The sequence below is a fragment of the Ovis aries genome, chromosome 13, assembly GCF_016772045.2.
Source record: "Ovis aries strain OAR_USU_Benz2616 breed Rambouillet chromosome 13, ARS-UI_Ramb_v3.0, whole genome shotgun sequence".
In the NCBI taxonomy this organism is placed as follows: domain Eukaryota; kingdom Metazoa; phylum Chordata; class Mammalia; order Artiodactyla; family Bovidae; genus Ovis; species Ovis aries.
The window spans coordinates 51,576,638-51,592,037 of record NC_056066.1 but is presented as its reverse complement, the minus strand read 5'-3'; the positions used below and the strand labels follow the sequence as shown (position 1 = coordinate 51,592,037).

Below are 15,400 nucleotides of genomic sequence, written 5' to 3'. Positions count from 1 at the left end.
AACCCACTCCAGTGTTCTTGCCTGGAGAATCCCAGGGACAGGGAAGCCTGGTGGGCTGCAGTCTATAGGGTTGCACAGAGTTGGACACGACTGAAGTGACTTAGCAGCAGCAACAGCATACCTATGTCCTGCAGAGGGAATGGCAACCCACTCCAGTATTCTTGCTTGGAGAATCCCATTGACAGAGGAGTCTGGTAGGCTACAGTCCATGGAGTCTCAACAGTCGGACACGACTTAGCAACTAAACCATCACCACCATACCTATGTCCCCTTTCTCTTGAACCTCCCTACCACCTCCCACCCCATCCCACCCCTCTAGGTTGTTACAGAGCCCCGGTATCAATTCCCTGAATCATATAGCAAATTCCCATCGGCTATCTATTTTACATATGGTAGTGTATATGTTTCTACGTTATTGTCTCCATTCCTCCCACCCTCTACTTCCCTACTGTCCACCTCCCATCCCGCCCCATGTCTGTAAGTCTGTTCTGTATGTCTATGTCTCCCGTGCTGCCCTGAAAACAGGTTCATCACTATCATCTTTCTAAATTTCATATATGAGTTAATACACAATGTTTGTTTTTCTCTTTCTGACTTACTTCACTCTGAGAATCAGCTTGTCCTAATTCTGCTCAAAAGACCAATCCTCCCTGTTTGTGATTCAACAGAAAGTGAAAGTGATGTCGCTCAGTCGTGTCCGACTCTTTGCGACCCCATAGACTGTAGCCTACCAGGCTCTTCTGTCCATGGGATTTTCCAGGCAATAGTACTGGAGTAGATTGCCATTTCCTTCTCCAGGGGATCTTCCCAACCCAGGGCTCAAACCCAGGTCTCCTGCATTGTAGATAAGACGCTTTACCATCTCAGCCACCAGGGAAGTATTTCAACAGAAGAAAATGTCAACTACAAATTGCCAAGGGCATAGGCCATCTGTCTCTGAACCCTGTGCTGCCCAGCTGTTACCACTGACATGCCCTGAAGGCATTCCAGGGTGGAGGTGAGGCATTCTGCTCCAAGGAAATTGGTGGAACAGGTCTTTAGATAATTTGGTATTTTCAGGAACTGATCCCAATCCTTGCATCTCCTCACATCTAGAAAAGTACTAAATCCCTTCATGGTGACATCAGCTCCTGGTGACTAGCAGAAAATCTTTTGTAAAGTTAGCTTGACTGCACTGAACTCATCCTTCACAAAAATTATATACATTGACCTTCCCCCACTGGCAATTTGCAGCAGTCTCTCAGAAGTATCTGAGCTGCTGTCTCCTGGGTTGCAGTCCTCATTTTGCCTCAATAAAACTTAACTCACAATTCTCATGTTGTGCATCTTTTTACAGTTGACAAAAACTGTATGAGTTCTCTGACCCTCAAAGAGGACCTGAAAGGTGTCAAGACATAGAATTTCTGCTTCTCCAGGAACCAACCACACCACAACTTCAAGTAGTCTCCTCCCCTGCTAAGGGCTGGTTGCTACAGGAACCTCAGGGTAGGAGCCCTCAGGGGACAAAAGAGATTATCCCACTGTGAAGACAGCCTCCATTTAAATGCAAATTAACAGGTTGGTAGTTTCCCTAGTGGCTCAGAGGGTAAAGGGTTCACCCGTAATGCAGGTAAACCTGGGTTTGATCCCTGGGTCAGGAAGATCCTCTGGGGAAGAAAATGGCAAACCACTCCAGTACCTTTGCCCGGAAAATCCCATGGACAGAGGAGCCAGTAGGCTACAGTCCATGGGGTTGCAAAGAGTCAGACACGACTGAGCGACTTCACTTAACAGGTTGGTGGCATCTCTGACTCAATGGACATGAGTTTTAGCAAACTCCAGGAGACGGTGATGGACAGGGAAGCCTGGCATGCTGCCATCCACTGGGTCGAAAAGAACTGGACATGACTTAGTAACTGAACAACAACAGCCGTAAACCACTTTCTAAATATCAGATTTAGAGAACAGAGAATGCTTCTGAGGGTGTTAGGTAAAGAGTCTAAAATGGTGATTAAAAAGTGGCACTAAAGGGCAGATAAAGAAATTAAAAAGCCCACGAAAAACAGAATTTAAAAAGCCCGTGAAAAATAGAACAAAGGGAAAATCTATACCAAGGAACTTTGGTGGGAAAAACATGCCCAACACGCCCCCTTCCTGGATACAAGCCCTGACTGACATGAGCCAAAACAAATCAGACTCCAAGCACTGCTTAGGGGCAGGGAACAAGGACATAAAAAGAAAAACCTAAAATGGGGCAGGACCCACTCCTTTGGGGTAGGTCTGCTCTCACATCTTGGGGAGTGTATTTTTCATGTCGCCTGTTTAATAAATCCTGCCTATGTGAGCTTTATAGTCTGTCATTTTAATTCTTTACTGTGACAAGACAAGGACCAAGGAAAGAAACACACCTGACAAGGGGAAGGACCCCCTGGCCCTGCCTAATCTTGCTCTTCTTATCTGACTTTGCACTTCCCAAAGCCATTAGAAGAAGGGTGTTTTCTTTGCCAGATGGGGAATGTCATAAAGATCTCTAGAAAATCCCAACCTGGTTCCCTATTGGGTAGAGTTTTTCAATCTGCATTTTGGGCCAGCTAATTCTTTGTTGGTGAATATAGTCAAGTCCACAGGGTCGCAAAGAGTTGAACACAACTTATCAACGAAACAATAATTCTTTGCTGGGAGGTCTGCCCTGTGTATTATAGGATATTCAGAAACATTCCTGGCCTCTCAGTAGTACCCCCAGTTGTGACAACCAAAAATGTTTCCAGACACTGCCCAAATATCCCTGGGGGTGGGGGCTGGGAAGGGACTAGTGGGAGTGGTGCAGTAAAATTGCCCTTGGTTGAGAACCATTGCCTTAGGAGGAGACCTAGGGTCTTATTAGGATAATCACAGAGAGAAGGGGGCTTCCCTGGTGGCTCAGTACTGTGTGCAATGCAGGAGACCCAAGTTTGATCCCTGGGTCAGGAAGATCTGGAGAAGAAAACAGCAACCCACTCTAGTATTCTTGCCTGGGAAATCCATGGACAGAGGAGCCTGACAGGCTACAGTCCATGGGGTCCCAAGAGTCAGATACAACTTAGTGACTAAACCACCACCACTACCTGCAGAGAAAAGAGGCTCATTCACAAGGCCTCAAAATGTAAGGGAGGTATCTGGCAAGTAACTGTCTTATCTAAGAATATGCCTATGTTTAAGCCTGAGAATCCTGTAACAGGTAAAGGAAGGCAAAAGGAGGGAGTTTGATAGCAGGAAGGATCAGAGAAATGATCTGGTCATTCTCATCTTATGGACAAAACAAGTGGGGCCTATAGCAGTGGAGTAAGTTGTCCACAGCCATAGAAAATGACACAGTTGAACTCAGGTCTGCTCTTAGCCTTGTGCTTTTCCACTGTGCCACACCACATTGCCAACTTCCTTCTTGGCTTCTACACCACACCTCTTCATTGCAGATAAGAGACTGAGGTTGGATAGAAGAAAATGAGAAACAACACATAACAAAATGACAGCTCTAAGGTTCAACATATCCTGAAGATTGTTGACTAGGCTACAGCAGAGGGGTATGTCCTGGTAAGGAAGGTGTCCAGCAGGGATACTGTCCAAGAGCTTGGTCACTTTCAGATATGACAAGAAGCCTCCACATCTCAACTCTAAGGACAAAGATTTATAGAGACCAAAAATATATAGATACCCTTCCTCTCTTCCTCACCCAGCTGAATTCAAATATCGCTCAGTACCATTAGTCAGGCTAACACCCTGCCTGGCTTTCTCCTATATAGACTTTCAGGCAAGAGTTCAATACAAAGCTTCCTGACTTCTGACTCATAAAAAGGCCTGGACAGGAGTCCAGAGACCCATGATTAGGGAAGGGCCTGCTCTATGCCTGGATAGTGCTGCTACTGCCTTCACTAGGACCCCATTAGGCCCCAGTTCCACTAGCCCTGTGACTTAACAAATCACCTGATGTAGGCCCAAGCACCATTTAACATCCGTCTCTGAAGTACAGTACCAATGGATTTGGTTTAGGCAAAATGTCTAAGGGTCCAGAATGAGGATCCAGGGCAATGGTTAAGCACAGCTGGCACGGAAGTACAAGCAGGTACAAAGCAAGATAATGCATATCCAACAACATATAAGAATGTGGTTGACTTGCTGCTAAAATAAAGAAAACCCACACAAAAATCTATACATACTGCAACTGCAGCTACACAAAACCTGTATGTATAATTTAAAAACAACAAAAAGATATACATTAAGATACTAATAGGCAGTGTCAAAGAGGAAGTATTACAGCTAATCTTACTTTTTTCCCTTTATTTTCAAATTTTCTAGTGTGACTATATTACTTTATATGTTTTGGACAGAGCCATATGGGTCCTACTCTAGAAAGTCTGATTTAGTGATTTTGAGAACTACTATAGATTGGGAAACATATCTTTTTAAAAAGATCCTTAAATGATTCTCTGTGGTCTGTCCCCTACCTTTGGGAAGCACAGACCTAACTAGTTTATGCCAGGATATCTAATTAGGTAATAACAGAACTCTAGTTAATGTTCATATTTCTGAAAGAAAATCCCTTTTGGAATTCAGAGATTCCTGAATTATTATGGACTGATTATGTCCTTCCAAAATCTGTATGGAAGCCCTAACCCTCAACGTTTGGAGGTAGGGCTGGGCTTTTAAAAGGTAAAGTTAAAGGCAGTCGTAAGGGTGGGGCCCTAATCCAATAGGATTCATGTGAGCCCATGAGCCACAACTAATGAAGCCCATGCGCCCTACAGCCCAAGCCCTGCAACAAGAGAAGCCACAACAATGAGAAGCCCACACAATGCAAGAGTAACTCTCCTGCTCGCCACAACCAGAGAAAGCTCACTCTTTGTAGGGACAAAGACCCAGTGCAGCCAAAAAAAGAAATAAGTAAGGAAGCCTGGTTTTTCATTTAAAAAAAAGACAAGAGTTATGGTATTTAAAGGCATGGATGTGCAGGTAGGAAGTCTCTGAGTTCTGGAGAGAGGAACAGATGGCAAACCTGGCAGAGTCTCTAGCCTAGACTCCAAGATGAGAGACAGGGGCTGAGACATCTTGGGAGACTACACAGCTCTGCTCAGTCTTAAACCAAATGTCCTACCCAATGTCAATCTCAAAAGGAGGTAGATATGATGGTCTCAACTTCTGAGTAACTTAACTCTGAGAAAGAAAAAGTGCAATAGAAATGAAGACTTACATTTGTTCAGTTTTCTTGGGCAGTTTGTTGTCATCTCCTGTGAAAGAGGACCATTTATTATGAATGTGAGATTACAGGAAATGCAAACACTTTACAAGGAGACTAGACATCTCCTTCCTATTTTGAAGGAGATGTCAAGGACTGTATTTTTTTTAAGTTAAATACTGTACAAGTACAAATAATAGTGAAACCTAGCTTCTGTGAATATCCTCCTAGACCTTTTTCCTGGACAATGATCTTGACAACACACTCAGCATCACCACTAAATACCAAAGACGACATGTGGAATCTTCAGCTTCAGAAAGTTTCTGCCTCTATATTTAATTTTTTCTAAAAAGAAGGTGTAAGTAAACAGGCTCAGTTCTACCTCATTTTTTCATCTCCTTAATTCAACTCAAGTCTTGTTATGTTCAGAATTTCCCAGCTTACATAAAAATAAAAACTCTCAGGAGAAAACCTGGTTTCTGATGTACTCTCCTCTGTGGACCAGTGCTGGGATCCTCATTTATTCTTCTCCATGTCTCTTTGGATGTCTGTTGCTTCTGGTTAGCCCAGCAAGGAGGACAGCTTCAGTCAGCCTAGACTTTCAAAAGCACTGACACTTGCTCCTGTCAATGTTCCCAGCTTATGGGTACCCTTCTACTGTGACTCTTCCTCACTGTTCTCATAAGAATAACAGGCACCTGGCTGAGTCATCCAAGCTCCCACTGTAGCCCATATCTCCCCCCACTATCTGCAACTGCAGCTGACTCATCTTTGCCTTCCCTCTGATACCAATTACATGGTCTTACATATGATTAGAACTAATATATACTGAGCTGATAATTATTCCTCCTGAAAACACTCTGTGTGAAACGTGTTAGGCAAAACTATCCACTTGGAACCAGAGAGGGAATTAGAGGCTATAAAATGTGTTTCTGAGGAAAGTAGTAAATCCTGAGTCCATCTCTAGTTCATGGGAGAATAGGCAAGCTGGTGAGACAACTTACATGGACTTACCCAAGTAAGGAACATAAGTAGCTCCAAAAAAGTATGTTCTTGAACAAGCCAAGGGTCCCTTTGGTGAAACACACTGTACTACCTGGATGTCAGAAAAAAAAGTGAAAAAGGAGGAGGGAATTTAAAAAGCGTATAATTAATGGAAATCCATTTTATTTTACCAATAGCTGATTTATTAATTTTTAAAGGCATCCGACGCAATGGACCTGAGTGTGAGTAGGCGCCAGAGTTGGTGATTGACAGGGAAGCCTGGTATGCTGCAGTCCATGGGGTCGCAAAGAGTCGGACACGACTGAGTGACTGAACTGAACTGAAAGGCATAGGGGAAAAGGTCACCTTTAACTGTTCTTTTCCCAAAGATATCTTTGGTGTGTTAACTTTGGTTATTTTGTGAGGTTGCTGTTGGGTCAGCCCAGGATGCTAAAAAATTAACAATTTAGATGGAAACTGAACTGAACTGAACTGAAGTCGCTCAGTTGTGTCCGACTCTTTGCAACCCCATAGACTGTAGCCTACCAGGCTCCTCTGTCCATGGGATTCTCCAGGCGATAGTACTGGAGTGGATTGCCATTTCCTTCTCCAGGGGATCTTCCCAACCCAGGACTCGAACCCGGGTCTCCCGCATTGTAGACAGACGCTTTACCATCTGAGCCACCAGGGAAGTCCTGATTAGAAGGAAAAGAAGATGAAATGTGCTTAGGTTTTGACTGTCATTAATATTTAGTCCAGACCTTTCACAGTGAGGACCTTGGTTGACATGATATGTAGATGTGGAGGGGCAGCTACAAACTCAGGAAAGAGGTGATACCCAGGCCCCCACCTTCATCTGTATTTCATCTTTGTTCACAGGCCTTCCAGGAGAGAAAATAAGTTCTCTAGATTTTTAAATTCTTATTTTTCTTCCCTGCTTAGTTGTTCATTTATACAGATGGAAATGGATGTCCTTTTCTCCTTTGAAAATCCAACATCTCATCAGGATTCCTAGGATAGTAGGTTCAAAATGCAAAAATGCTACCACAAGAACTAAAGGAAAAGAAATTAGTATAGTATATTAAAAATAGCTAGATATAATACAAATATCCATTCCTTCCATTTCACTCCATTGTTTAAGTCACAAGAGAAAATAATAGCATTTTTCTGCAACCCAAGTAATAGATTTGAAATGAAGATTTAATTTTGACTAATCTAAATCATACCATAGTAAATATGATCAACATAGTCATGAATCTAAATGAAAAATCATGTACATAAATCTAATTGTTGGTTAATAGGCTTATTTCCGACAGGTTCCTTGGATTTCCAAATTTTCCCTAACTAAAGGCTTTTTTTTTCAAGGTGCCATGTATTTCAAACTTGCTTCCTTAGATGATGTTAGAAATTTATGTAAGCATATATTAACCTTAAATTTATTTAAATGCTACTGACAAGGGATTAATCTCTAAGATATACAAGCAGCTCATACAGATCAACACCAAAAAAACAAACAACTCAATGAAAAAATGGGCAGAAGATTTAAATAATGAAAACATTTCTTCAAAGAAGACATACAGATGGCCAAAGGCACATGAAAAGATGCTAAACATGTTTAATTAGAGAAATGCAAATCAAAACTACAATGAGGTATCACCTCACATTGATCAGAATGGCTATCATCAAAAGTCTATAGATAATAAATGCTGGAGAGGCTATGGAGAAAATGGAACCCTGCTACAGCATGGTTGGAATATAAACTGGTGCAGCCACTGTGGAGAATAGTATGGAGGCTCCTCAAAAAACTAAAAATAGAGCTACCATATGATCCTGTACTCCTGGGCACATATCCAGAGAAAATTCTAACTGGAAAAGATACATGCACCCCAATGTTCACTGCAGGATTCTTTACAATAGCTAAGACATTGAAACAATATAAATGTCTTATCAACAGATGAATAGATAAAGAAGACGTGGTACATATATACATAATGGGCTATTAGCCAAAAAAGGATGAAATAATGCCATTTGCAGCAACATGGATGGACCTAGAGATTATAACAGTGAGTGAAGTAAGCCAGAGAAAGATAAATATGTTATTGCTTATATGTGGAACCAAAAAAAGAAAAAAATACAAATAAACTTACTTTGCAAACAGTAAGAGACCAACAGGCATAGAAAACAAATGTATGGTCACCAAAGGTGAAAGGGGGATGGGAGGAGGAACAAATTAGGAGGTTGGGATGAACATATACTCATTACTATATATAGAATAGATAACAAGGACCTGCTGTATAGCATAGCCAATATTACAAAATATAACAACCTATAAGGGAAGAGAATCTGAAGAATACTTATGTGTGTGTGTGTATGTGTAACTGAATCACTGTGCTGTACACCTGAAACTAACACTATTGTAAATTGACTATACTTCAAAAAATTTTTATTGATGTTTACACTAAAAGGGAAACTGGTACAATAGGATCTGCATGTATAATGTAAAACTGTTCAGATAATCTGAATGTGCAGATTTAATATCACCTATTTAATTTGCAAGTTATTCACAAACAGCACAGAAATGGAAAAGTTAAGTATGTCAGCTTGGAACAGAGCTGAATGAAGATGAAAGTTCATAAATAGGGCCCCCACTGCTTCAGGATCAGCTCTCAAGTAAGTTCCTTGACTTCATTATGTTTTCATATTTGTATAATACAGCACTCTGATTATTATAAAAAGTTGTGTAAATAATCTGCTAAATGTTTGTTTTAATAGACTATTTTTAGAACAGTTTTAGGTTTAAAGAAAGACTGATCCCAGAGTATAGAGAATTCCCATATTACCTCCTCTCTTTCCCCCTGTCTCCACAGTTTCCCCTATTATTTGTCTTATAATCTTATAACTCGAACTAATGTTGATAAATTATTTTTAAATATTTATTTTTATTTATCATCTGGCTGTTCTGGATCTTAGTTGTCACACATGGGATCTTTAGCTGTGGCATGTGGAGTCCAGCTCCCTGACTAGGGAATTGGGCCCCCTAGATTGGGAGCGTGGCGTCTCAGCCACTGGACCACCAGGAAATCCTGATAAATTGTTATTAACTAACTAGAGTCCACCATTTATATTAGGGTTCATTCTTTGTACTGTACTTTCTATGGATTTTGACAAATGTATAATGACGTGCTCATCATTTTAGTATCATATAGAATAATTTCACTTTCCTAAAAATCCCCTGTGATCCATCTATTCTCCTTTCCTCCCAAACCCCAGGCAATGACTGATCTTTTACTATCTCCACTGTTCTTTTTTTTTTTGGCTGTACCACATGGCCTATGGGATCTTAGTTTCCTGTCCAGGTACTGAACCCGGGCCCTTGGCAGTGAGAGTGCAGAGTCCTAACCAATGGACCACCAGGGAATTTCCTTTACTATACTGTCTCCATTGTTCTACCTTTTCCAGGATGTCACACAGTGGAAATCATACACTATGTAGCCTTTGCAGATTGGCTTAACATTTTAAAAATATGTATTTATTTGTTTATTTGGCTGCATCAGGTCTTAGTTGCATCATTCAGGCTCTCTACCAGTGGTACACAAGCTCCAGAATGTGCAGGCTCAGTAGTTGTGGCACAGCATGTTGGAACTTAGTTCCCAGAACAGGTATTGAACTGGCGTTCCCTGAATTGCAAGGCTGATTCTTAACCACTGGACCACCAGGCAAGTCCCTGGCTTCTTCAGCTTGGCAATATGCATTTTAGGTCCCTACATGTCTTTTTGTGGGGCTTCCCTAATCTGGGTTCAATCCCTGGGTCGGGAAGATACCCTGGAGGAGGGCATGGCAATACCCTCTAGTACTGTTGTCTAGAGAATCCCATGGACACAGGAGCCTGGTAGGCTGCAGTCCTTGGGGTCACACAGAGCAGGACACAAGTGAAGCGACTAAGCAGCAGCAGCAGCAACAGCATGTCTTTTTGTGGCTTGATAGCTCTTTTTATCACTGGAACACAGTCCACTACATAGATTTATCACAGTTTTATTTACCCATTCACCTACTAAAGGACAACTTGGTTGCTTCCAAGTTTTGGCAATTATAAAAAGTGATTTTATAAATAAATTCCCTGCGTAGATGCTTTTTGTGTGGACGTAAATTTTCAACTCTTTTGGTAAATACTAAGGAGCATAACTGACGCTAAAATGATGTTTAGTTTTGTAAGAAACTGCCAAACTGTCTTCCAAAGTGGCTGCACTATTTTGCATTCTCACCAGTAATGAATGAGAGTTTCTGAAGCTCCATTCTCTCCAGCATTTGGTGTTGTCAGTGTTTTAGCCATTCTAAGGTGTATAATGGATGGCTAAATTATCACTCCAAACATTTTAGAGCACAATCCTCACTGACTCTTCTACTAGTCTGTGAGAGCCTCCAAGGCAAAGACCATAAATAATATTTTCCTCAACCTGGCATAGTGACTGGAACATAGTCAATAAGGATTACTGAATTAATGAGTGAAAGCCCTTTGGCTTTGGAGTCATAAAGACCTAAAAACAGAAACTGGCTATATCATCCACAATGTGAATGCGCACTGGGGCTGGTTTCTTTTTCTGTAATTTTTTGAGATAAAATTCACTGTTTTAAAGTATACAAAAAAATGTACTGGTTTCATCATTGTCTTCTTTCATCCTCCTTATTGTTCTAAGAGTCCTTCCTTTTTAAATCATTTCTTCATTTCACCCAAACTTCTTTTAGTCATTCTTTTTTATTAATACTTATTTTTATGTATTTATTTGGCTGCTCTGGATCTTAGTTGCAACACGAGGCCTGTGAACTCTCAGCTGCAGCATCCAAACTCAGAGCTGAGGCATGTGGGATCTAATTCCCCGACCAGGAATCGAACCTGAGCACTCTACATTGGGAGCGTGGAGTCTTAGCCCCTGGGCCACCAGAGAAGTCCCCCTTTAACCATTCTTTAAGGTAGGTCTGCTGGTAACAAATTCTCTTAAGTTTTCTTTCATCTGGGCATGTCTTGATTACCTCATTACTGAATGGGATTTTCACTGGATATAGATTTCTAGGTGATAGTGCTCTCTCAGCACTTGAAATGTAACAGTCAAGACATAAACTTAGGCTTGGAATGACTATTTTCAAGTTAATTTAAAATTCTTATTCTACTATTGATACTAATTGGCTATCTTAAAGTTTGGCTTGTATTTTTTTATCCTTTTCCTTTAAAATATTTTAAAATTAAATATGCTTTCAAATCTTACTTAGTACTTTTATATAAAAACAGTTTTTAATCACTTTTTACACCAAAACAACTTCAAGTTTTAGGTTAAATTAATTCACTAATTCGAAAGGTTCCATTTATCCAGCTCCCCTCCTCCCCAAATGATAATAAAACCAACTAAGCACCAGGAAGTCAAGTCACTCACCATGTGTCTGGCAAAGCTCCCACTGGGACCAGTGCTGCGTACTAGATGCCCTTCAGAAGGGAAGTTAAAGTTGCCAGCATTGAGGTTTTCTCGTGTAGAATGATTACCAAAGAGAACGAATGGCTGCCTATTAGGGCTAGAGTGGCAAATCAAAAACATGTGATTAGTGAAGAGATTCCTGGCCAAGGAAACTTCTAAATGAGTACATTCTTGGGCTTCTCTGAGTGGCATCCTACAGTTTGAGCAAGGTGATCAGTACAGTCCACCTAATGCTCCCTGTTAGTTGAGAAGAGAAGATATAACTAAACCCACGCCACATTTATATTTCAACTTCTCCTGATGCTTAAGAAGAAAGTTCTATAAGTTTGCTGTTCATGATGCTGAGACGGAGCAAAATCCCAATTTTATACAGCAGCATTTTGATAGAAATATACATTTTCCAGAATGATAGCAGTTGTGATACACTAAAGACAGACAATAGAGCTGTTAACCATTCCTGTATAGCTTTTAGGAGGGAAGGAGAAAAGCCCAGCTGCAAACTTTCTCATGCCTATTCCTGCAACCATCCCCCCTTTTCCCTCTTTCCTCTTGGCTGCAATGCTTCCTTGTAGTTTCTGTGCTTTCCACTCTGCCCTCTATAGTCCATTCCCCCCCTGGCAGAGAAGACAATCTTTTAAACACACAAAGCCTTTACTTTTAGAAGGGCTGAAATTTCTCAGATGGCCAACAAGGACTTACATGGTCTGGCCTAGACAATTTCCTCAGCTCCATGACAGGCCACTCTCTCCAAACTCCCCCTTTCAGGCAAATTCAAATTTATTTTCCTTCACACACATTTCTTTTATGTTTCTGATATCTTCATCTCAGGACCACTGCTTTTTTCCCTTAATTATTCTTACTTATCATTCACATCTACCCCCAGAGGTCAGCTCTGGGGTGTGGTCTTCACAGTAACCATGTTCTTTTCTCCTTCAAGGAATCAGAGTTTTGCAATTACATATTTTTTGTGTGTGAGGATGTTTGATTAATGCCTTATTTCTCCACCATGCTACACACTCTATGAGGGAAGAGACTGTGTCTGGTTTATTTTCTAATCATGTATCTGTTGTTTAGTATGTCATGCCTTCTCAATAAATAGTCAATGACTATAGGGTATTTTAAAAAGATATTTTCTGCTACAGATTGAATGTTGTGTCCTTCCAAAATTCAACTTGCTAAAATCCAAACCACCAAAGTGATGGTATTAGGAGGGAGGGATTTGGGGAAGTACTTAGGTCATAAGGATAGGGCCTTTATGAACAGGATTATAAAACAGATTTATAAAAAGAGGTTCCAGAGAGATCCCCTTGCCCCTCCTGCCACATGAAGTTATAGTGAAATGACAGCCATCTATGAGAAAGTAGGCCCTCACCAGACACCAAACCTGCCAATGCCATGATCTTGGACTTTCCAGTCTCCAGAACTGTAATGGAGAAATAAATGTTTGTTGTTTATAAGCTACCCAGTCTATGATATTTTTGTCACAGCAGCTAAAACAGACTAAGTCAGCTTTCTTTATCTCATATCCTTTCCTGAAAGTGTCCTTACGATAGGGGCAGAGTAAAGGGACAAAGTGAAAGTGAAGTCGCTCAGTCATGTCCGACTCTTTGTGACCCCATGAACTGTAATCCACCAGGCTCCTCAGTCCATGGAATTTTCCAGGCAAGAGCACTGGAGTGGGTTGCCATTTCCTTTTCCAGGGGATCTTCCCAACCCAAGGATCGAACCCGGGTCTCCCGGACTGCAGGCAGACGCTTTACCATCTGAGCCACCAGGGACAAAGCAGGTGATTAAATAGTTAATCCCACTAGGAGACTGTAAGTAGAAAGAATATGGTAGACCCCTGTAAGTTTATGATTACTCAAGAAAGTAGGTTTGCTTAACCACAAAACCATGCAACAGGAGCACGAAACATGCCCCAAAACATTAACACACTGGTGACATGAGACCCACATCTTGCCCAGTGAGCTCAGTAAGCTAGGGCATGCTCTCTGCACCCATCAAAAAAACAACAATTTGTGGACCTAGTTTGACCATGTAGGGACAAGAAAACTCTCCTGCTCAATCTAGAGGAGGAGCTGATAATGGAAGCATGACTTTTACTCCAGAAAGCCAAAGAAGATCTTGCCCTCCCTACTTTCTATGATTATAAAATTGGAGCCCAGAAGGTTCTTGGAGATGTGGTATCTGTCAACCGCTTCTTTGTAAGCCTCAAAAGCATTCTATTCTAATAAATCACTTCTTACCTATTACTTTGCCTCTTGCTGAATTCTCTTCTGTGCTGAGACATAAAGGACTATGGTACTAGAGCTCTCCGGAGCCCCCAAAATGACATGTTTCACTTAAGAGTATGCCATGAGGAAAATCCTTTGCATTTCTTTTCACTGTAAGGCATCAAACTGTGGTTCTTAAAAGTAAACATGACTCTGATTCTATTCCGATGCTTAATTTAAGCTAAGTGACACACTCAGCAGAAAAAGATGATTCTGAATCCTAGTCAAGGTAGTGTGTCTCCTTATCAGATTGGACTGGAATTAGAGAAGAAAAGAAAGGAAAGATCTACTCTCATTTATCAGCCTCTTATCCATCAGAGGCCAGACAGACTACAAACCACAATCACAGAAAACTAAACAATCTAATCACATGGACCACAGCCTTGTCTAATTCAATGAAACTATGAGCCATGCCATGTAGGGCCACCCAAGATGGACAGATCATGGTGGAGACTTCTGACAAAATGCGGTCCACTGGAGAAGGGAATGGCAAACCACTTCAGTATTTCTGCCTTGAGAACACCATGAACAGTATGAAAAGGCAAAAAGATGGGCACTGAAAGATGAACTCCCCAGGTTGGTAGGTGCCAAATATGCTACTGGAGATCAGTGGAGAAATAACTCCAGAAAGAACTTAGAGACGGGGCCAAAGTAAAAACAACACCCAATTATGGATGTGACTGGTGATGGAAGTAAAGTCTGATGCTGTAAAGAGCAATATTGCATAGGAACCTGGAATGTTAGGTCCATGAATCAAGGCAAATTGGAAGTGGTCATACAGGAAATGACAAGAGTCAACATCGACATTTTAAGAATCAGCAAACTAAAATGGATTGGAATGAGTGAATTTAACTCAGATGACCATTATATCTACTACTGTCAGCAGGAATCCCTTAGAAGAAATGGAGTAGCCATCACAGTCAACAAAAGAGTCCGAAATGCAATACTTGGATGCAGTCTCAAAATGACAGAATGATTTCTGTTCTTAAGCCATTCAATATCACGGTAATCCAAGTCTATGCCCCGACCAATAGTGCTGAAGAAGCTGAAGACGAACGGTTCTATGAAGGCCTACAAGACCTTCTAGAACTAACACCCAAAGAAGATGTCCTTTTCATTATAGGGGGCTGGAATGCAAAAGTAGAAAGTCAAGAAATACCTGGAGTAACAGGCAAATTTGGCCTTGGAATATACAGGGCAAAGGCTAATAGAGAACACACTGGTCAAAACAAACACCCTCTTTCAACAACACAAGAGAAGACTCTACACATGGACATCACCAGATGGTCAATACTGAAATCAGACTGATTATATTCTTTGCAGCCAAAGGTGGAGAAGCTCTATACAGTCCCCAAAAACAAGACTGGGAGCTGACTGTAGCTCAAATCATGAACTCCTTATTGCCAAATTCAGACTTAAAGTGAAGAAAGTAGGGAAAACCACTAGACCATACAGGTATGACCTAAATCAAACCCCTTATGGCTGTACAG

General features: G+C 41.2%; 1 protein-coding gene across 13 annotated transcripts in view; it reads right to left on the bottom strand.

The window, feature by feature from the left end:
* DNAAF9 (dynein axonemal assembly factor 9) overlaps positions 1 to 15,400 on the bottom strand; it is a 180,779-nt gene that overhangs the window by 84,308 nt on the left and 81,071 nt on the right. For 9 of the 13 annotated variants that reach the window (XR_006055630.2, XM_060397618.1, XM_060397614.1 and 6 more), the window contains 4 exons: positions 13,010 to 13,060; positions 11,599 to 11,734; positions 6,203 to 6,284; positions 5,204 to 5,240 (listed from right to left, as the gene is read on the bottom strand). Coding sequence is in view for 12 of the 13 variants with exons in the window: in XM_060397618.1 (XP_060253601.1) it covers positions 5,204 to 5,240; positions 6,203 to 6,284; positions 11,599 to 11,734; positions 13,010 to 13,060 (306 nt within the window). In the remaining variant the exon portion in view is untranslated. The remainder of the gene's footprint in view (positions 1 to 5,203; positions 5,241 to 6,202; positions 6,285 to 11,598; positions 11,735 to 13,009; positions 13,061 to 15,400) is intronic. The other 4 variants (XM_060397616.1, XM_012188736.3, XM_060397617.1 and 1 more) reach the window with 1 other exon arrangement.